The following is a 22,397-nucleotide window of genomic DNA, read 5'->3' on the forward strand; positions in this document are numbered from 1 at the left end:
TACATATTATTTACAACATGTGATGTATTATTATCAACCTCACTTTACAGATGAAGAGGCTAAATGCAGAAGATAGGTTACTGTGATCTTTTCAGCAACTGTTGCTTAGGTTATAATACAATAAAAATTGAGGACACAGATATTTTTAGTGCTCAGCCAGATTCTCACTGGTGTACCCGTTATTCTTCAGTATTGGTGAAATATTTGCTTTTATCCAGGTATTCAGCAAGTCCTGTATATTCTGCCTTTTAATTTTTCTCAAATCTGTTTTCAACATTCTGTCTCCACTGATGTTTTTTAGGCTCAGAGTCTCATAATATTCCCCCATTTAACACATGTATTGAGAGGTCTATTACCTGCTCAGCACTGAGCTGAAACATTTTCAAACATCATCTCATTTACTCCTCTTAACTCCATGAGTGGGTCACTTATTATCCCCATTTTACAGATGAGGAAACTCAGCTTAAAGACATGAAGTAATTTGCCCAAGGTAACCACAGCCAGGAAAAAGAAGAATTGAGATTTGCTGATAACTCTGACTGCAAAGCTCATTCTCTTTTTCTCCACTAATTTTTTTTTTTTTAACATCTTTCTTGGAGTTGGAGAGACCAGATAAACTGTGTGGTGCTGACAATGAACTGCAGCAGTTCAGTGAAAGACAAGATAACTATCTTGTGGGCTAGAACCGTCAATCAAAGAGAAACGAGGGATTTTAATTTATTTTATTTTTTTAATTTTTAAATTTTTTTAACATCTTTGTTTGGAGTATAACTGCTTTATAATGGTGTGTTAGTTTCTGCTTTATAACAGAGTGAATCAGCTATACATAAACATATATCCCCATATCCCCTCCCTCTTGCATCTCCTTCCCACCCTCCCTATCCCACCCCTCCAGGTGGTCACAAAGCACCGAGCTGATTTCCCTGTGCTGTGCCGCTGCTTCCCACTAGCTATCTATTTTACATTTGGTAGTGTATATATGTCAATGCTACTCTTTAATTTCATCCCAGCTTACCCTTACCCCTCCCCGTGTCCTCAAGCCCATTCTCTATGTCTGCATCTTTATTTCTGTCCTGCCCCTAGGTTCTTCAGAACCTTTTTTTTTTTTTTAGATCCCATATAGATGTGTTGGCATATGGTATTTATTTTTCTCTTTCTGACTTACTTCACTCTGAATGACAGTCTCTAGGTCCATCCACCTCATTACACATAACTCAGTTTCATTCCTTTTTATGGCTGAGTAATATTCCATTGTATATATGTGCCACATCTTCTTTATCCATTCATCTGTTGATGGACACTTAGGTTGCTTCCATGTCCTGGCTATTGTAAATAGAGCTGCAGTGAACATTGTGGTACGTGACTCTTTTTGAATTATGGTTTTCTCAGGGTATGTGCCCAGGAGTGGGATTGCTGGGTCATATGGTAGTTCTATTTTTAGTTTTTTAAGGAACCTCCATATTCTTCTCCATAGTGGCTGTATCAATTTACATTCCCACCAACAGTGCAAGAGGGTTCCCTTTTCTCCCCACCCTCTCCAGCATTTATTGTTTGTAGATTTTTTGATGATGGCCATTCTGACTGGTGTGAGATGATACCTCATTGTAGTTTTGATTTGCATTTCTCTAATGATTAGTGATGTTGAGCATCTTTTCATGTGTTTATTGGCAGTCTGTATAATCTCCAAGTTTAGCCTGGTGAAGCTTGGGCTCTGCGGACAGACAGACTTTGCTTTGAATCCTCCCTCTGCCTTTCCTAGTTTCTTGAACTTAGTCAAGCTGTGTAATCTCTAAATCTCATTTCCTCTGGTGTAAACAATGACAACAGTAACTGCTTGTAGAAAAGTGGTGAGAATTTAATAAAATAACACATGCAAAGTTCCTGGTCTGGTGCCTGTTGACTAAAAAGTGTTAGTAATCGTTAGTATTACTACTAATAATTTGAACTTATCATTGGAGACTTTTGTGCCTCTTGGTAACAACAATGTCTTTAAAGTGCAGTTTTACTAATCAGAGATTTGAAATCTTAAATTAGGAAGGGTTGCAACATGCAGTAATTCTCCAAAAGCAGGACTCCCTTTCAAAATCTCACTGATAAATCCTGGAGAAGGTAGGTCTTTACGGAACTTCGGCAGGGATTTTAAAAAAAAAAGCCACAATGAATGGTAGCTACCATGCAGCCCAAAAATAAAAGTTATTTTTCATTGACCTATGCTCATAAATTTTGGAATCGATAAAGACTTTTTGCTTCCCACCAGAGACCTTTCTTAAGTTTGCTTCCACCAAATGGAGCACTTTTCTTGGAGCCTTCAGTATCCTCGCTTTTATCTGTGCAGAATGTAAAGATGCCACAACACAGGCATGATCACATGGATTCCAGGCATTTAAGAAACATGTAGTGAACATTTCCTGCAAGGTGGTGCCTTTATAAGGCTTTGGGGAAACAAAGTTGAATAATATGTAGTTTCTTTTCATAGGGTACTTTAGAACCCTTTTTAAAAGGTACTTATCATCTAAGAAGAGTCACAACCAAGCCAGTCAGTCAGTGCATTGTGATAAGTCTATAACCTCAGAGGGAAGGTGAGGGTCCTGTGAACAAAGTCAGGGAAGGTTGGGGCAGTCCAGGTCAGGCTTGGCTGGAGTTTGGAGGCATAGGGTTGTAGTTAGCATCTAAGGGGACATCTGGGTAGAGGGCATTTCCCACCAGATAGATTAATGATTATTTCGAGTTTCTTTCCCTGACCTGCCTTTATGTATGGTGGAGTTCATGACACAACAATGAAAGAGGAAAAAGAACTTTTAAAAACGTTACCCAACTCAGCACCTAAAATTTGCAGGTTCTTGATTTTCTTTAAATACTTTTTAAAGTGCTATTTTTTATATGGATTTTCTGCTTTCCCTCTCTCTCTCTGTGACTCATTTTATTTTATGTAATTAAATCCTGTTGAATACTTTAAAATGTGCTTCCTAAAATTTTTTTTTTTTTTTTTTTTGCGGTTTGCGGGCCTCTCACTGTTGCGGCCTCTCCCGTCGCGGAGCACAGGCTCCGGACGCGCAGGCTCAGCGACCATGGCTCACGGGCCCAGCCGCTCCGCGGCACGTGGGATCTTCCCGGACCGGGGCACGAACCCGTGTCCCCTGCACTGGCAGGCGGACTCTCAACCACTGCGCCACCAGGGAAGCCCCCTAAAATTTTTAAAGGATATCTGTACAGCACCTAAACCATTGCAGATGCTTAACATTGGTTTGCTATGTAAAAGGTTTAGAAGTTTCAGGACAATATCTTGTAAACTTCAGGTAGTAAAATATATGCATCAGAAATGTAAGGGTTTCACAGTGTAGTGAAGTGGATAGAATTCACATTCTGGCTTGGCCATATAGCTGTATGAATTTCATTGAAGCCCTTTAAACTGTTTGAACTTTTGTTCCCCTCATCTGTAAAATGGTTAAACAGTACGTTTCTTGTAAACTTTCTGTAAGAATTCAAGTAACACAGTAAATGTGAAAATGTTTTAAACACTGTAAATAGCTATAAACATATTGATATTTTTTAGGGATGTAAGACAAAAAAATGTGACTAGAGATTTTGACAAGTTGATTTTTAAAAACTAGGTCAGCACTTGAAATTTCATCCTATTTAGGAAATCAGAACTGATGGATTGTGCTTAATGTTATATTTAGTTTAATAGCCATTTGTAAATGTGCTGCTTTGCAGAATCATTTGCATTAATGGTGGTGAGATGTCTATATTTGGAAGGAAAAATTAGGAAATCAAATTATCACCCTCAGGGGACTGTTTTCATTTTGTATTTTAAAAAATGGAATAAGTGAAAGTAGAATAGTGTTCAGAAAGTAAAACCACGTAGCCACAGAACCTTTTGGCATTTTGTCTTATTTAATGACTTTGCCCTCTTTCATATTTTATACACTCTAGAAATCTCAGACCATATCGTAGAAGTTCTTAAGTGATTGTCTAAATTTTGGATTCTTCAGGCAATCAAGCAATAGCTCCTCTTTTTAGCCTCTTAGACATTGGGCTGATGGTTTTTAAATTTAGCCAGTGAAAATATTCTTCTAAATTACAGCTTGAAGGTAACCTAAAGGTCAGTCAATAAAGACAATACAAAAAACGTTTAAAGTAATTATTCCGGCAGTTCTCTCTATCACACCAAATAAGTCCTATCCCATAAATTTGCTTACTGGATGAGTAAAGACTGTCTTTATTTAACAGGAAAGTTTTGAGATAATTTTTCTTGCATATTCTTAAAATAAAAAGCAATACCCGATTAAGCTTATAAAACAGCAATTTCTATCTTTTTCCTTGTTCTGACGTTTCCTTGTTGGGCAACCACACAATTTACAGTAAAGAAGTGAGATTTAGGAATGGAATGCTGGGGTGTGTTTAAGATGGTATTTGTCTAGGCTACTGAGGAACACCCAAACCTGCTCTCAGCCCAACACTCCCGAGAAGATCATGCCAGGAAATATGTACACAGAGCATCAAAGGCCAAGGAACTCTTTCTTACTGACTGAGGCTTTGACTGCAAACCCCATAGCAGAACCCTGGTGACCTAGGCAGAGCCTTCTGCCTCATCTTGGTAGCTGTGAAGAGCCTAGAAGCAAAAGAGACCCCTTGTACTAGGAACTCAAGAGTAGGCCTGCTCTTTGCACTGAGAACCCCCTACTACAAAGAAAGGCTAGAACAGAGATTTCAGTGAAAAGAACTATTTTCCTAGTACCTGAGAAAAGCTAGTGTAAACGAATTGACTTTTAGAATTTGATTAGTTCAGATCAGTCCTCTTCTTCCTTGGATGTGGGATGAGAGGGCTGCTGGAAACTTGGGGGAGGGTGGACGATAGGGACAGTCTTCAGTTAACCATAGAGGTCAAATGGAGACAATGCACTGGTCTCCACCTATCAGACTCTAGGACCCCCAGCATTTGAGATGGTAGGTCTGTTCCAAATATATACACATAGTTCTTGGTAGGTCAAATCTATTTCAAAATTATCCCAGGGGTTAGTTTTCACAAGGCTGCTTTTGATGGACTGCTATTTCTTCCCACCACTGTTGGAGGCTAATTTTAACCTGAGAGAAGTATACTGGGTTAGGTTATATTATATTTATGTTGAGTAGTGAGAGATTAGGGTTTGTATACCATTGGAAGGTAAAGGCAGGAATATGTCACCTCCGACATAGCACAATCAGGTGGTCTCCTGGATATGCATGGTAGGAAGAAAGAAGGCAGTAGAAAGGTTTACTTTCCATGTTGGAGAAACTAAAAAGAAGGTGGGGGAGGAGTGAGCCCCACATGTTTTTGTATCTTGCTAAGCATTTTACCTCTTATCTCTTCTAATCTTTACAAAAGCCTTTGACGTATGAGGTAGGACTTTGGAATACAGTTTTAGTTTTTCACCATCCTTGACTTCCTTTAAAGATTTCCTGCCAAGGGAGCACTACATGTAAGCAGAATTGGAACGAAATAACCGTTTGTTTATTAAGACACCCATTGTAGTATAATTGTTTTATTAAAGTGAAACATATTTGTGATAAAATCTACTTGATAATTTTTTACAATATGGACACATGATCAGCATAGCACATTTGGTTTTTTAATGTCATGATTTCTTCTCTTATTTTTATTATTACCTTTTTTGAGTTCATTTGCTGTTTTATACTTATTCCTTGAGATATATAGTATTTAGATCGTCAAACTTTAGCTTTTCTTCTTTGGAAATGTTTGCACTTAGGCTATGAATTTTACTCCATGCACTTGTTTAGCTGCATTCCACAAATTTTGATACATCCTATTTTCAAATTATGAATAATACTGACTTTAACTAGTCATTGATACATGTTTTAATCTCTAGGACATCTGGTTTGTTTTTTAAATGGATTCTTCTGAAAGTCTCCATCTCATCAGTGTTTTAAAACTATGATTATTTCAAAGTCTATCTCTGATAACTATAATATGTAGCTCCTTTAAATTTGTTTCTAATATCTATTTTTTTTCTCTTGGGTTCTAGTCAATTGATCTTGTCTACTAGTATGCCTAGCAATTTCTGATTGAATGTCAGATATTATGTATATATGTTATATATATATATTATATATAATATATATTATATATATAGTAGAGCTAATTTGATATTCTGTTTGATATTTGATAACATGATAATGTTATTTTTCTTCAGAGATTATTGCTTTTGGCTGGCATTTAGGCTGGGGGCAGGCCAACTTAATATTTAGTCTGGAATTGAGCTGATTGGAAGCTAGGTTTCAGTCTTTATGTGGGTCGGTTTATTACTAGTTTGCCCTTTTGCCTTTAGTCTTGTCCTTTAGGGATCCCAACTGAATGCCTGGCATGTTTGCCCATCACTTTGAGACTGCTGAAGGCTCTGTTCAATTTTTGAATCTCTTCAGCTACTTAGGAATCATCAAATGCCTTTAGAAGAAAAAGGTGAGCTGAATTTAGCCTCACCTTTATGCAGTTTCCTTCTTCAGGGACATTGGCTCTTTAGGTTTTTAATGTCATAGTAACTTTCTGATTCCTTTAAACAGCTTATAGAAATCCAGCTTTTCAGTTTTTCTTACTGGAAGGGTTGATGTGATGGAAGCTAATTTACAATAACTGGAACTGAAGTCTCTCAGAAACATTATTTAGGTTGGAAATTTCTAGTTTACCAAATATACAGCTCCGTGTCTAAAACCACCCATGCAGAATCTAAATTCTGGGATTGACAGACTTAGGAAACATGAGTTATGATGGAGTTATAATTGAGCATAGGAAACTGACTCTGAATCTTCTTATTTAACCAGCCATGTGGATTAGGAAGTAAAGTCTCTTTTATCCATTCATTTGTCTTGCTGTAAGAGAAAATAGCTTGCTTCTTGTCTTCAAGGCATTGCAACCCTTTCATTAGGAAAAATCCCAATGAATTTGTCAAACTTTATTCATCATATTGGCCACTTTTCCCAAGGTGTAGAAAAAGGGAGTGGGCAGAGGAAGAATCATTTCACTTATGGTGAGTGAGAGAACACTTTTCTTCCTATCTTAACAGTTAATATTGTTAGCATATAGCAGATGAATAAATTCATACTCAGAGAGCATAATTCACTAAGATGCTGTTTGATCCAGGCAATCCCTCATACTTTTGAGTTCCTTGAATCTTAAGTTTTCATAGCATATAATTATTTTCCAATGCCATATCTTAGACACTGCTCAGGAGTCAACCTCAGTGAGATTAAAATGTAGAGTGATCATATAACTTTTTTCCTTAGCCCAAAACACTTTTGAGAATGAAAGAAGGTAATATTAATAATTACACCAGGACAGTGGTGTAAACTGAGGCTGTCATATGTATCACTAAACTGATAATTATGGTGACCCTATTTTACCACTAATGCAGATACCTTTGCACTGGAAGGACATGGTACTAGGGTGACCTAGAATGATTTTGAGATTACCAGATGAGTTTGTTTGGGAAACAATAAGAGCTGGAAATTTTCAAAGAGAATGGAAAGGAGGAAATCAGCAGGAAAAAGAGAAAATAAGCTAAGAAGAAGAAAATAAGAGAGAAAAGAACACCAATAAGGAAGCCGGGAATAAGCTCTTTGCTCAGGAAAGCAGGTGGTTGTTAGCCTGTTGACATGAGGCATTAGGCAGGGCGAATTGAGAATAAGCACAGATTAGAAGATTAAAATCATTCTTCTGGAGAGGAAAAGAGAATGTATGGAATGGGGGTAGATGTAAGCTTTGGAAAAATAATGAAAAAGTGTACTCAGATTTAAATGGTTTTTGAAACAACACTTGTAGTAAGGGCATTGAACAGCCTATAGGCTGTTCTAATAAATCAGACTCAAATGACAAATCATGAGTACTCCTGGTTATAAATGACACTTGATTACACTTATTTTAACATGTGCTAATAATGGCAAAGAAAAAGAGGTAGGGTTTAGGTACTTGCCTAGTGACTGAGGAATAATATGATAGCCTGGACCTACTTACCAGGTGATGCTGCAGGTCTGAGGATGATGGCAAGAAGGCAAGGACGCCATAATGGTATCCCAGTCAATCAAGATTGATTACAGTTACATTGTGACAGGTCCCATATAGAAAACCTAAAATTGTAATACAAACTGTTTTTATAGGAAAGGGCAGGAGAATCTAAGACCTGAGTGGAATATGGAAGATTGATTTTTTTCAATTAGCTATATGTGATGCATATTGCTTGTGTATGAGTAACTTTCCCATCATCACATGGGTGGTCATCCCAAGTAAGCTATCTCTGTTATAATCAGTCTACTTGTTCTGCTTTATCCCTTCATAATTTCTAGTTTCTTGATATGCTAGTACTCTGATCACTGGGTTGTTAGAAAACTGGTCAGAAAGTAAGGAAGGTTAAGAAATTCTAAGAGTAAATATTTACGGCAGAGGGCAAGCCATATACTTCTGAGTAATTGTAGCAAGACCTTACTTTGGAAGAAAGAATACAGGCTAATATAAAAGGAACCTGAAATGTACACCCCTGGATTCACAGAGTTGGTGATGTTACCTGGTAAAGACAAAAAAGTGTCCCCAAATCGCTGAGCTAGTCAAAGTATCTTTTTACCAATTGTACCTCCACATGGCAGCCCTTTGAAATCCATTTCTTTGGAATCAAGTTTGCCTAAAGGAATTTTTTTCCACCGTGTGTGTTCTCATAGTTGGCCCTGCATAAAATCCAGGCTGGGTATCCCTTGGAGAATCAGCTAATGATTCATAAGAAAAGAATGTCAAACTTTATCATTGGAATTCAATCCAGATGAATTTATTGGGTGATCTTCAACCTGATTTGAAAGCCTTAAAGTCTGTTCTTATTTTCATTATCTTTCATTATCTTTTCATTATCTTTTATAACCAATAAAAGAATGGTTATTCTTCACCAGTCTGTGTAATGTTGACAGGTTGTTTTTTGTTGGGTTTTTTTTTTTTTGCGGTACGTGGGCCTCTCACTGTTGTGGCCTCTCCCGCTGCGGAGCACAGGCTTCAGACGCACAGGCCCAGCGGCTGTGGCTCACGGGCCCAGCCGCTCCGCGGCATGTGGGATCTTCCCAGACCAGGGCATGAACCCATATCCCCTGCATCGGCAGGTGTACTCTCAACCACCGCGCCACCAGGGAAGCCCTGACAGGCTTTTTTGTTAGTACTTTATTATTGTTCACATTTTATTGTGTAAGCCCAGAAATGGGTTTTATACTTCAGTCATTAGTTCTTCCTTTATCAAATATTATTGAGGTACTTGGAAAAGAGAACCCGTATGAATCAGTATTTGATGAGCCCACCTTTATGAGGGGGATCTTTAAACCTTGATCCAGAGAAGAGCCTTCCTTGAACTCTGTTGCCAGGTGTGATTGCTATGTTTTGTGACCTCCGTTGAACAATATACCTTTCGTATTGCTTCATGTTTCTTCTTTCATTAGAGCTATTTCTATAGTTGCTTCTCTTTGTTGGACTATAAACTTCAGGAGAGTAGGGTCTGTCTGTTCTCTGCAGTGCCCACTATCAGGCCTTGTACCTTGGAGGCACCCATTAAATTTGAAGAGAATTAAATGGAGCTGAGAGTAGGATTAAATGGGAGATGAGAAAATTTCTGTCTCAAACAGCATTTTAAAATCTGTTCTCATATCAGAATGTGCCTTATTTATCTCCTAGTGGGAGATAAAGCATTCCTAGGCATATAGGCATATTCAAAACTCTAAGAGAGTGTATAGTATAGAAACTTATTTAATTCTATTTAACATGGTATTCCTCAAATTTATTTGACAAATAAACTTTTTTGAAGGGTCTGGACTTCAGTAGACAGAAATCACCTCAAATTAATATAAACCCTAAATGGAATTTTCTGGCTTATATAACTAGTGAGAATTCTTGTTGAGTTCACAGAATGGAGAAGCTGCAGGACCTCAGGGCCTGGGCTGGGGACTCAGCAGTCTCTCTTTTCATCCATTTTTCTCTCCTGATTTTGTGTTTCATTTTGGGTATTGACCTCATTCTCTCCTAGTGTGGACAGTACTGTGAAAGGCCCTTTCAACAAAGAGGGGAACAACCTCAGGTGAAAGAGAAATATTGGTTTTTACACATTTGAGTATTAATTTTCCAAAATGTTTTGGTCCCTGTGTGAATGGTAACACTGTTACCAATCACTGTTTACTAAGATAGGCCATATCTAGGCCTTTTGTCCACTTAGATGGCTTGGCTAGTGGTGGGATGCCCAGTACCTACTACTTTAAAATAAGCATTAGAAAAGCTTATTGTGAAGAGCAGAAATAATAACCATCATTCATTCATTCAACAAATATTTATTCAGCTTTTCTCCTAAGCATTAGGGATACAACACTGAACAAAAGAAATGTATATTCCTACTATTAGGGAGCTTACATTCTAGTGGGTAGTCTAGTGGGGAGATAATAAAGAAGATAAGTAAAACATGCAACATGCTTGACTATAATAACTACAAAGAACTAAAAAATGAGGCAGGAAGGAGGAGTAAGAAGAATCTGTGGGGAGAGGGAGGTTGAAATTTTAACTAACGTGGCCAGGGAAATTCTGACTGATGAGGAAGTGACTTAGGTAAAGATCTGAAGGAAATGAGGGAGGAAGCCCTGCAGACGTTCCATTCAGAGGCAACAGCAGGTGTAAAGGCCCTGAGGTAAGAGTGTGCCTGGCGAGTTTTAGGGAGGACTTGGAGGCTAGAGTGGGGGGTCAGGAGAAGACTGGGAAAAGATAGTAGGAAAGGAGGTCAGGGAACTGACGGGAAGCCAGATGATGCTGGGGTTGCAGCTTGTCATAAAGATATTGTCTTGCCTCTCAGTGAAATGGGGCCAACAGAGGGTTTTATCTGACTCCTGATTTGATTGCTCTGGCTGCTTTGGAGAACTGACTGGGGGGCAAGGGCAGAAGCAGATAATCCAGCCGGGAGACCAATGCCATAACCCAGGAGAGAGATGCTCGTAATGTGGACCAGGGTGGTGGCAGTGAAGATGGTGAGAAATGGTTGGATTCTGGATATACGTTGAATATAAATCCAACAGGATTTGCTGATAAGATGGACATGGGGTGTGAGAGGAGGAGATGTTGGGATGACAGCAAGGTTTGGGCCTGAGGAGTGGAAGAATGGAGCTGCCATTAACCAGATGAGGAAGACTCCAGGAAGAGCTAGTTTGAGGGGACTCTTAGGGGGCTTAGTTTTGGATTTGTGAACTTTGCAATGCTTATTAGACATCCAAGTAGAGATGTTATAGGACTGGAGTTCAGGGAAGAGGTCCTGGCTGAAGATATAAATTTGTGAGTCATCAGTATGTAGATGGTATTTGAAGGCATGGGACTTGACTGAGATCACCCAGGGAGTGTGTATAGAAAAAAAAGAGCCATCAAAGGACTAAGTTCTGGGGCGCCTCAGGTGCCACACGTTTCTGTTTTAGAATAGCTATTAGTTTGTCCAAGAACACTAGTATTCCACAAACACAGTTTGAGGTATGCTGATCTAAAGGAACATATCTTTATAACTACTTCTCTTCAGAGCACATAGAATACAGTTCCTTTAGCTGTAAAAATATACTTCTGATTTTCCAAGATGGTACAGTCATCTCAGTAAAGGTACCATAGTCCTAGTAAAGCGTTTTGTGGAAGAAAATAGTTGACTGTGGAATATTCTCTGTGTGTTGTGGGTCAGGTAGTTGCTTAGTGATAGAAGATCCAGACATAGTTAGTATGGTCTAGAATGAGCCTCTAAAACCTCTCTAACTTTCCTGGGCATTTGATGGTCTTGTGGTCTGATTTTTAGTGCTACAGAGTTCATTCCTGCCATTCAAAATATTTATTACAGCTGAATTATGTGCAAAGTAAGTGTTTAGTACCACGGGGAAGAAACTGTCCTAACCCTCAGGAAGCTCAGGAGAAAGACTTCACCTTCGGCAAACGTGTGATTCAGAAATGAACGCTTCTGGAATTGACAAGGAGGAGCACTGAGGTAGTAGAAAGGCTTGTTCTGAGTTCTGAAGGTTTAGAAAAGGTAGAAATGAGGAAAGGACAGTTTTTGATCCTAAGTATGGGAGTCTAAGTACATAAAACAGAAGGAGATTATGATCAGATTGCTTGCCTAACTAGAGCAAAGAGTGCTGGAGAGAATTGGATTATTATAAAGCTTCTTGCACTGTGTTGGTAATGGGAGCTCTCTCTGGAAAGAGGTGGAAGAAGGTTACTCTTGCAGTGATAGTTTGTTATGCGTTTGTGTCACTTGACTGTACCCCACACTCTACTCTGTGTTACAGAGAACAATTCATTACTGTAACTTTCTTAGGCTGTAATAACAATTCTGGCAATTTGATGTTTTTAGACCATTCCCGTGGCTGCTCTTTTCATATCTGTAGAACGTAAACAGATTTTTTTGAAGGATTAATGGTGTAAACTTTGGAAAAGGCTTTTACTGCTAGAAGTAGTCATGTTTCTGACATCTAAAAATATATATCTTGCCTTTGCTTTATTTTTCTTTTTGGTTTCCACTAAATTATTAACCCCAACTTCCTTTTTTTTTTTTTTTTTTTGACTCACAGCTTTCTTCTTGTATGAAGTACCAAATGAAAGAATCTCATAAAAATGCTACTGAGGGTGATAGTTTGGGGGAATTAACTGTCATGGCGCTTATTTTCCCTAATTAAGAACTCTTTAAATGGAAATTGAAAATTAAATGTTACTATAATTTTTCATTACTGGGGAAAATTGGACCATGTCTCCCACTTCTCATATCAGCAATAATCCATGGCAAAAAAAGTTCACTGTTAACTTTTTGACTTGAGGGGAGAGACATTCATATTGATGATAAGTGTATCCTAGAAGTCTGTGTGTTTCATAAGGTCCTGCAAAATTCTTATCTCCATCCTTTTATGATTGTTGAGATGTTCTCCTTGAGCTTTTGGGAGATGTTTCCCACTCGCTGAAGGGTGCTTGAACAATCCTACTCTAAGTGGGAGCTGGGGAGGAGGGGAAAGGAATGTATAACAGCTACAATATAACTTTTCAAAGTGACTGTTAAGCAACGTTTACTCTCCAAGAAAACCACTTTACCCCTTTACCTTTCTCCTCAAGCTCCCATGTACATCCCACCTCCTCCTCACCATCAGATCACTCATATTTCACTGCAAAAATGTAAGTCCTCAGAAGCCCTCATCTTCACCCCACAAACTTGCCAGATCACCCCCATCTGTACTCTGCCTTCCCTAGCTGGGATTGATGAGCTCTCTGTGTTCCACCTGAAGTTAATCCCTCTACCTGTGCTGTGGACGTCATCTCAGTAGTTCACGGTTGCTTGAGCTGCTTTTGCATTTATCCCCTCTCTCCTATAGCAATAATCTGTCTCTACTAGATCATCCTCATGTACACTCCAAAGTGTTAGCATATTTCCCGTTTAAAAAATCCCCGTTTTATGCCTTCACCTACCTCCTTAATTCTTGGCTTTTCTTGGCAGCAACATTTCTCAAAATAATTCTCTCCATTCCCTGTCTCTACTTCTTCACCTCTCATTCTTTACTGGGTAGCCTGGTGTCCACTGTAACAGCTCTTGTCAGGATCACCCAGCCCTTCCACCTTGCCAGATTCATTGGTTCCTTCTTAGTTCTCATCTTATTTGAACTTCCAGCAGGCTTTGACTCAGCAGCTGATACCCTTTCCTTATTGAGCCCTTTCTTCACCTGACAGTTGATGAAGTCCTGGTTCTCTCCCAACCTCACTGGCTGCTCTTTTTCAATGTCTTCTGCTGATATCCCCTCCCGTTCCTATAAAAGGTAGAGTAGCCCGGCGTTTAGATCTTCTCCCTCTTCTCTACACTCACACCCGAGGTTGTGTCATCCTACCCCATGGTCTTAAATACTTCTTACATGGTGGTATCTCCTGAATTGATGTCTTTCTACTCCACGGTTCCACTTGGACTTTTAGTAGGTGCGTTCCGTCTAAGACATCCAAAACTTCTTTCTGTGGCCTTCATTTCCTTTACCACCTGGTCCCCCCTAACCTCTGCAACTTCATTTGCTTCCCTTTCCTCTCCTTTTCTCCTGCAGCTCCCACCACACTTACCTACTTACTGTTCCCCTAACTGCCAAGCTCTTGCCTGTCTCAGAGGCTTTGCACTTGCTGCTCTCTTTGCCTACAGTGTTCTTTGCCCAGATCTTTGCTTGGCTTGTCCCCTCTCTCCAATGTCAAATGTATTTCTTCAGAGGCCTTCCCTGACCTCCCTGCCTAAAGCAGTACCCGCTTACGTGTTTTATTTTTCCTTCTCAGCACTTATCACTACTTTAAATCATACTTTACTTCTCCCCTGCTGGAATATGAGCTCAAGGAGGACATGTAATTAGTTGACGCATCCCTTATCCCTAAGGCTTAGATCAGTTCCTGGCTCATAGGAGACTCTCAACTCATTTATTGAGTGAATAAGTAAATGAATTGATATATATGTAAATATTGTTAAAACAGTGTAAACCATGTGACTATACCCTCATGTAAACCATGTGACTCTACTCTCAATGTTTTTGAATTCAAAGTACAGAGAAATGTTTATTATGATAGAATGGTTAAACATAATAGAAGAATAGCTAGCCAGGGCTTGCCTGTTGCGTGTAGACTCATATAAAGGAAATTCTTTGAGTTCCCTTCTCTGGAAATAAGTTGTGTTTTCTTGGCTCTTCCTGTGCAGCTGAAGAATAAGTTCATGAAAAAACTGCCACGTGATGCCGAAGCCTCCAACGTGCTTGTTGGCGAGGTCAACTTCTTAGATTCTCCTTTCATTGCCTTTGTTCGGCTGCAGCAGGCCGTCATGCTGGGTGCCCTGACTGAGGTCCCTGTGCCCACAAGGTAAGCTGCTCCCTGACCCGCCGGGGTCCACAATGTGGTGATAGGGACAGCTTCTCTCCCTCAGGCTAGAGAACCAAGAGGATGAGGGTACATCCAAAGCAAGCATATTGGAAAAGTTTAACCCGAAATAATGGTTCAGTCTGATTTTCATGCTATCAGATTACTTGGCACTTGTACAGTAGTAATAATAATAACAATTATAATAATTCATTGGGCTACAGAAGAGTTTCTTATGGATTAGTCTATTTAATCCTCATAATGATTTTTTTAAAGTATAAACTATAGGTATGTGGATCTTATAGATGAAGAAACTGAGTCTGAAAGTTTAAGTAACTTCTCTAAGATCATATAGATGGTGAATGATTCAAAGGTCAGAGTTGCTTTCATTTGCTCTCTGTTTTATTAGAGAATTGGTAGTGGGTACATACATACATGCATATGCACATTACATATATAGACATGTCTATATGTATATATATAGACATGTTTATATGTATATTATATATACACATATGTAAAAATCATTTGCACACTTTACTGTTATGTGTTATGACTCATAAAGTTTTAAGAGGAAGCATATTACTCTTATTACAATCATGTACTCATTACCCTGCACAATACTTTAGAAGTTATCCTCTTTTATTTCCTTCTGTAACTGAGCCCAGTAGAGGAGTTAGGAAGCTTGACTTCCGAAGTGCAATGGGTCAATAGAAGTTAATGCTTCACTTAAACTTGTGCTTAAGAAGAGTTTAAAGAGCAGTTTATAATCTTCAGGTTGACATTAGAAAATTATCATATAAATAGGACCTTTTTTTGGGGAAGGTGCCTTTTGTGGGTCCCAGGGGACTTTTCTTTAGGTTTCCCACATGAGCAGGAAGGGCTGTGAATGCTCAGTGACCTCAGATGATGAGAGTGTGATCAACCAAGAAGACAAGGGGGTCAAGGTTTGTTCTGAGCCAACTTAGGAGGCAAATTAGGAGAACATTTCCTATGGCCTCCCAATTTATAGGTTACAGGCCATTCTTATCATACAGGCATTTTTACTCCATTTTTATATTTCTTAGACACCTAAAATAGGAATAATATTTGTCATATTACAATATAGGAATAATATAAGCAGTCATTGGACAAATAGCAGAGGAAAGGCGATGATCATATTCAGTTAATGGGATTATCATGATTTGTGTTTTCTGTAACTTAGCTTTTTGCTTGAAAACATTCCAGCAGACCCTTGCAGTTCTATCTGAGCAATCACCTGGCGAACAGCTAGCTGACTCAGATCGTGGCCGAAGTCCAGCTTGTGTGTCCCTATGGTTTTATTTTTGTCTCTTTGGACTAACTTTACTGGAGCTTGAAAGAAAAAAAAGTGTACCCAGAAGTGTTAAATTTCTCTTGCTTTTTCATTTTTATTATTACTTTTCTCTAGAAGCTACAAATAAAAAATATTTTAAAAGGCTTTTTGTTTAACAATAATACAAGTTCATTGAGTAGCAAGTCAGGACTATTTTTGTGTCCCTCTAATCTTCTGTTCCTGTCTGGTTCATTTTCTTCTGTACTGGACGGTGGTACTAGTCTAGGGGTACAATCCAGCATCATTTGAATAGAAAAAAGGAGCCCAGGCAATTCAAGGGAATGTAATTCAATAATGTCGTAAAGCTGTTTCAGGGCAACAATCTGAATAATATATCCTAGCGTGTTGACATTTTTCCAGGAAGTAGTCTTATCCATTTGCTGTCCTCTGAACCAGGGCAAGCTGTAATCACTGAGTAGGGAGTCTCATTAGCTTTTTTGTGTATGAGTAATATGGGGCCATTTACAATGGCTGCATCCTGTGAAATCCAATAAAGGAAATCCTACAAGGAGTGTGGTAGTCATTGTGAAGGATGCCTCTGCACTCAGCCATGTGCTTTAACATGCATGCCACCCTGTTGTCCTGCAGGGAGACCCGAGAAGTCTGTTTCTGTGCACAACTTGTAACAACGGTCATTTTTCCTTTTGAAGGTGGAGGAATGTTAGGCTCTTTGGCTTATTATTATTATTATAATTATTACTATTTATCATAAACAGCATTACTACCGTGCATCTTTTAGGAAATGTGGTGGTAGCTGCTCCTTTTGTGTAGAGTCCACAAGTTTCTCTATCTACTCTGCTCTTGGCTTGATCTGTTTTAGCTTTCTGCTTGCAGCTGGACTGCTACCAACTGGATGGATGTTCTCCACGTAGGGGCCCTTCTTGCCATCCATGTGAAAGCAAATAAACTCTGTCCTTTGATCTCTGGTGACTTGCTAGGATACGTTTATGATTTTCTTAGCATCTTGCAGATACTTTGCTTGCTATCATCTTACACCTGTCCATAGAGGCTGCCACTCAGCCATATATAGGGGCCACATGGAGATGAACATAATTCCCATTTTATAGTTGAGAGGTGGAGGCACAGGGACGGTTCACTACCAGTGCAGACTTCTGACTCCAAGGGCAGGCTTTTAGGGAAAATCTAAGGAGATATCCAGAATGGATTGGAATAAAATACTTGAGCATTTTCCCATGAAGAATAATCAGAGTTCCTGATCAGTTTGTCCTTTTCTGACCTTGATTTTCACATCTAAGGCAAATAGTTATTCAGGGAGCTCTAGCCCTCTAAAAAATTAGAACGCTTATTACCCCTTTATATCACTGTAAGTTAATATATATTTTATGTTATAAATAACGATCTGCCTAAAAGCAGTTGTTTGTGCCTAATTGTCAAAACTATAAAAAATTGTATTAGAGGAATTGGGACGGAGGTCCTGCTAGTTCAGTTCTGTCTTGTGTGACAGTCTTCCAGTTGCTCACTGTAATATGGTTGGTTACGGTGGGCTTGCGGTCCTCATGAATTTACTGTGGAAGGTACAGTTTAGCCACATTTTCCAAAGCCACTAAATATGAGCACTGGGTTATTTGATTCACTATTGTTTTGAAGGAAGGGAGTAAAGGACTGATACATTCTGAGTTTATTTTAGAAATAGCTGTGATATGTCAGGAAGGATGGGGGTGCACATCCTCTCTGAAAAGATTGAGTGGTTTAGGAAGGCTGGCTCTTTTTCTGATATTATGCTCTGTTTCTGCCTATAATTGTTTTGTGAATGTGAGTATAGCCCAGTGGTTCTGGACACAGATCATCTGGTACTGATTTTTGTTGTGGAGAATGCTAGAGACATCCTCCCCAGGCACAATTAGTTGTATGGAAAAGCGAGCGCATAAGAGTAGAAGGGCCCCATGAAGATTCTCGAGACAACCAGGCACTATTAAAAATTCTAACTATGACTTGTTTCTAGTTTTGAGTGAATAAAAACAACTCAGCAACATAAATTATTTCCCCCAAGCCATCAACATGAGCTGTGCCATTTCAGCCACACAAATTTGATGTTTACTCTAATTTGTTAATAAAGAAAAAAAGCTTCTGTTTAAAAAAAACATCTGTCCCTTGACAAAAAACAGCTTGAGTCATGAAAGAAGTTTTCAGTACATTATAAAAGCTGAGTTTGGCAAGAGGTACTTCTATCATAAAAGTTGTAACAGCTTTTGCTTCTTTGAGGGTTAAAGAGGAGAGAACATGTTTCAGGCAGAGGGAACTTGAACTTGATGAGTTTTTCTGTGTTGTTAGTTTTCCCAGATCTCTCATCCCCATTTCAACAACGCAGTTCAAATTAGAGGCTTCTTAAGGGTCTGCTTTCCTACAGATGAAATTCTTGACCAGAGGTGACGTTTCCTGCTACTTGTAGATGCCCAGATTTCCTCTCTATATCATTTTAAGGAGATGGATTTACTGAATGGTTCCTGCCTGGAGTAATGTGAAAATTTTAACTGATATGTAATATTTTATTTCTATTTGGCACTTGATGATTTCCATTAAAGTATATATATATATATAAAAAATATAAAATATAAAATATAAGTATATATAATATATATTATATAATATAATAATTATATTTTATATACAATAATATATATGATATATAATATATTATATATATATACTTACAATAATACATAAGAGTGTGTGTGTGTGTGTATATATATATATATATATATATATATATATATATATAAATATAATTTTTTTAAATAAAAATCACATTACCCAGTAAAGGGGAATTGTACCTTTGTATCTAGGTTAGTAAAACACTATAGCTCTCATATGCTGGGTTTATTGCTATAATAAACGTTGTGGTCACCACTGGTCTATTACTGCCATTCATTCTTTGGTACTATTTAGTAAAGAACAGAGTAAAAACTCGTAGAAAATGTATGCCCTCATCTTATAGTATTTAAGTTAGAGGATCCATTATTCTATCAGTTCTTGGACTAGTTACCCATTGTCTGCCAAAGTTTTTATTTGGGGACTGTTAATGACTGAGAGTATCTTCCTCACTTTCTAACAAGACACTATTTTGGCTTTGTTGCCATTTAGTCAACCTGATCATTAATTTATGTGTCAGTTGATAAATGTGCATTTCTATAACGTGTATTTCTAAATGTAAAATAATCATGATGGAGATACTAGGGAGAGGTAGGAAGAGGTAGAGAGTGGTTCTGGAAAGCTTTTAGATATTACGTATTACTCAGACACTAGTATTTAGATACATTGAAATAATAAAAAATGACGAGCAAAGGAAATCCGTTATCTAAAAATGTATTTAGTAAAGCATCCAGGTGTTATGTATTTTCTCTTACTGCACCACATCTGCCTTCTTCTGCCTAAAACTATGGGCTTATTGTCCTGCCTGACAGCTGGCCCTTGGTAGACAGGTAAATAGGATTGGGACATGTGACCAGCACTGTAGATGTTTCTTAATGAGATTTATATTTTACTGTAGTGGTTAAATATTTTTTTCGGGTGTTGCACTCAAATTAGTGATCCGCCCCTTCAGAAAAATGCATTGTACTGTCCATAAAAAAACACTTTATAATACTGTATGTAGTGGTATATAAATTAGGTCCAGCTTCAAAAGAAGAAAAGTTCTAGTTAGAAGAACTAAAATCCAATTCTAATAATGACTTCATACTTGAACAGACTTTCGCACCTGCTGATTGCTTTTGCTGTTTCTTCTACTGTGATAACACTTGAAAGCGAATGTACCGCTCCACTACAGAACTGGTTTCTAAGCAAATAAATACTGAATGGTTTTATGGTTATTCTGGTATAAAATATGGGTATTCAGACTTTCAGATTTACCTTCTTCCATTCTCAATTTCGTTTTTTTTTTCTTCACTCTTTGGATTGAATTTTATGATGAAAAAAGGAACTACCTATTCAAGGGCATTTGGGAACAGACCCTAATACCTTGAAGAGTGCTTGCTATCAGTCCTTTCTTATTTAAAATGAGGTGTATAGGATTAAATTAGTAAAAAAATAAAATTTTACTAAGAAAAGTCCTAAGCCATTCCTGGTCCCATAAAATCTTACCGAAGTTTTCTTGTCTTCAGCTAAGTATCCACAACATCTTTCCCCAGAGTGACGTATGGAAGTCATAGTTGGATAGCTTTTCTCTGTGAAGTCACAACTCTGGTATATAGGTTGGGCAGGTATTATTAAGCAGAACCGTGTGCTGAAAAAAACAGGAGGTAAGAAGTCCTGTCTATCTACTCTGTCATTTATTAGGGACAGTCTTTGGGCTCATCCATAACTTCCTTGAACCTAGGTTTCTTCACCATTAAATGGAAATAAGATACCTGTCCTTATTGCAGAGGCTAGTAAGAGTTTAAATGATGTGTGAATGTGAAATGATTTACAGGCTTTAAAAAGCTGTGCAAACAGAGGATATGATCATTTTTATTGTCCTCATTATCTCCATGTTAGGTAAGACATGATCATAAATAAGCAAGGAAGGGATTTATCTAGTGTTGCCTTTTGTCTGTGTTTTTAAATTCATTTACTTACTGGGTTTCCTGCTCCCCAGTTGAGACATGCATCTTTGCCCTTATGATCAGTGAGGGATTCCTTCCAACATGATAAGGGGTGAACTTAAGTGGAGATAAGCTCATTATTGCGAGTTTCAGGACCTGCTTGCTATGGAACAGTGCTTTGTGCATTATCCAGAAAACAAGTTTGGAAAAGAAACTTGTTGACGCCCATGAAAGAATTTTAGCTGTGCATGGTGCTTTATTTTGAATTTCTCTCATATTTTTCTTTCTTTGCTTTGGCTGTCAGCATGTGGCTTACTTGTAGAAGACTTGGTTTTTGCTGACTCCCGGCCACTTCTGAGTAGAAATATTTCTTAAAAATATGGAGAGGATCATTTGTCATCATCCATATTGGGTAAAGAAACGTCAGAGAAATCTGAAGATGTACTAAGTCTTTCTCGTTATTGTGCTTAATGGGTTTTCTCCAAAGATTCGGTGAGTCAGAAGAAAGGGAGAGAGAGAAGAAAGTTTAGAAAAGAAAGATTGAATGACTCATAAAGTGAACCTTTCCTTCTCTGTGAAGAAGCTTCTCAGGTTTCCATGCTAAATTCTCCCTTGCTTCCAAATAAATGAAAAACAGTTTGTGTTTCACAACAGCGTGAAAGAGTATCTTTCATATTAGCAAGAATATTACCTTTGTTTTAAAGGTGAATTCTAGACCTAACCGTTTTATGAATTAGGGTAAATGTGTCTCAGTGTTATGTGTGTTGAGTTTGATGAAATGTGTGTTATAGCCTTTGCTTCTTTCCTCTTCCATTAGGTTCTTGTTCATTCTCTTAGGTCCTAAGGGGAAAGCCAAGTCCTACCATGAGATTGGCAGAGCCATTGCCACCTTGATGTCTGATGAGGTAGGGAATCGGGAAGATGGTGATCTGTGAATGTCCTACTTGTGTTTTCATACTGTGAGTTGGCTGTCACAATTTATTCAGTTAGAATTATGTAGTTACCAACCTTCTTAAAACATGAGGTACAGTCGTTCATGCAAATGAGCTGACATCTGCATTTGATAGTTTTCAAAAAATAAATTTTATGTTAGAATAAGTCATATTTTTCTTTCTTCCTCTAAACTGAGGTATGTTAAATATTATTTAAAAGGTTCAAGACACTGTATTAACTTAATCTCTTAAAGTGTTTAATATATTAATTCTGGAAACTCGTGTCCATATACTGTGTTGTTTCAGAAATGATGGGTTCTATAAAATAATGCATAATAAAATGGATAATGCAGTTTTTCCCTTAGGTATCAGAAAGTACCTGTTTTTGTGGTTTTCTTATCTTGTGGGAAGGAATGATACATATACTAAAATGCATTAGCAACTGTTACTGCAGAGCATCTAGTACGTTGGAATTATGACCATACTCGCCTAATAGCTTGAATGTCATTACACACATTGTAGACATGACGAAACTCCAAACTGGTCTCATAGGAGGAGAAATACCATGAGAATATAGGAGCACTAATTTCTGCTTTTGCATCTTTGTAGCTTACTATTTTCCCGAATGTTTTGTTTTTGCTTCATTGCTTGGTATGATAGCTTCTCCGTGTGTTAAGTGGAGAATAGAGCATTTA

The 22,397-nt window shown here is 38.1% G+C and overlaps 1 protein-coding gene across 3 annotated transcripts in view; it reads left to right on the top strand.

The window, feature by feature from the left end:
- The window catches only part of SLC4A4 (solute carrier family 4 member 4), a 353,735-nt gene that overhangs the window by 219,995 nt on the left and 111,343 nt on the right, over positions 1-22,397 (top strand). For all 3 annotated transcript variants that reach the window (XM_027087718.1, XM_027087719.1, XM_027087720.1), the window contains 2 exons: positions 14,724-14,881; positions 21,588-21,675. In XM_027087718.1, coding sequence (XP_026943519.1) covers positions 14,724-14,881; positions 21,588-21,675 — 246 coding nt within the window. The remainder of the gene's footprint in view (positions 1-14,723; positions 14,882-21,587; positions 21,676-22,397) is intronic.

Source organism: Aethalodelphis obliquidens, unplaced genomic scaffold (assembly GCF_003676395.1).
Source record: "Aethalodelphis obliquidens isolate GAN/ISIS:26980383/991018 unplaced genomic scaffold, ASM367639v1 scaffold59, whole genome shotgun sequence".
Classification (NCBI taxonomy): domain Eukaryota; kingdom Metazoa; phylum Chordata; class Mammalia; order Artiodactyla; family Delphinidae; genus Aethalodelphis; species Aethalodelphis obliquidens.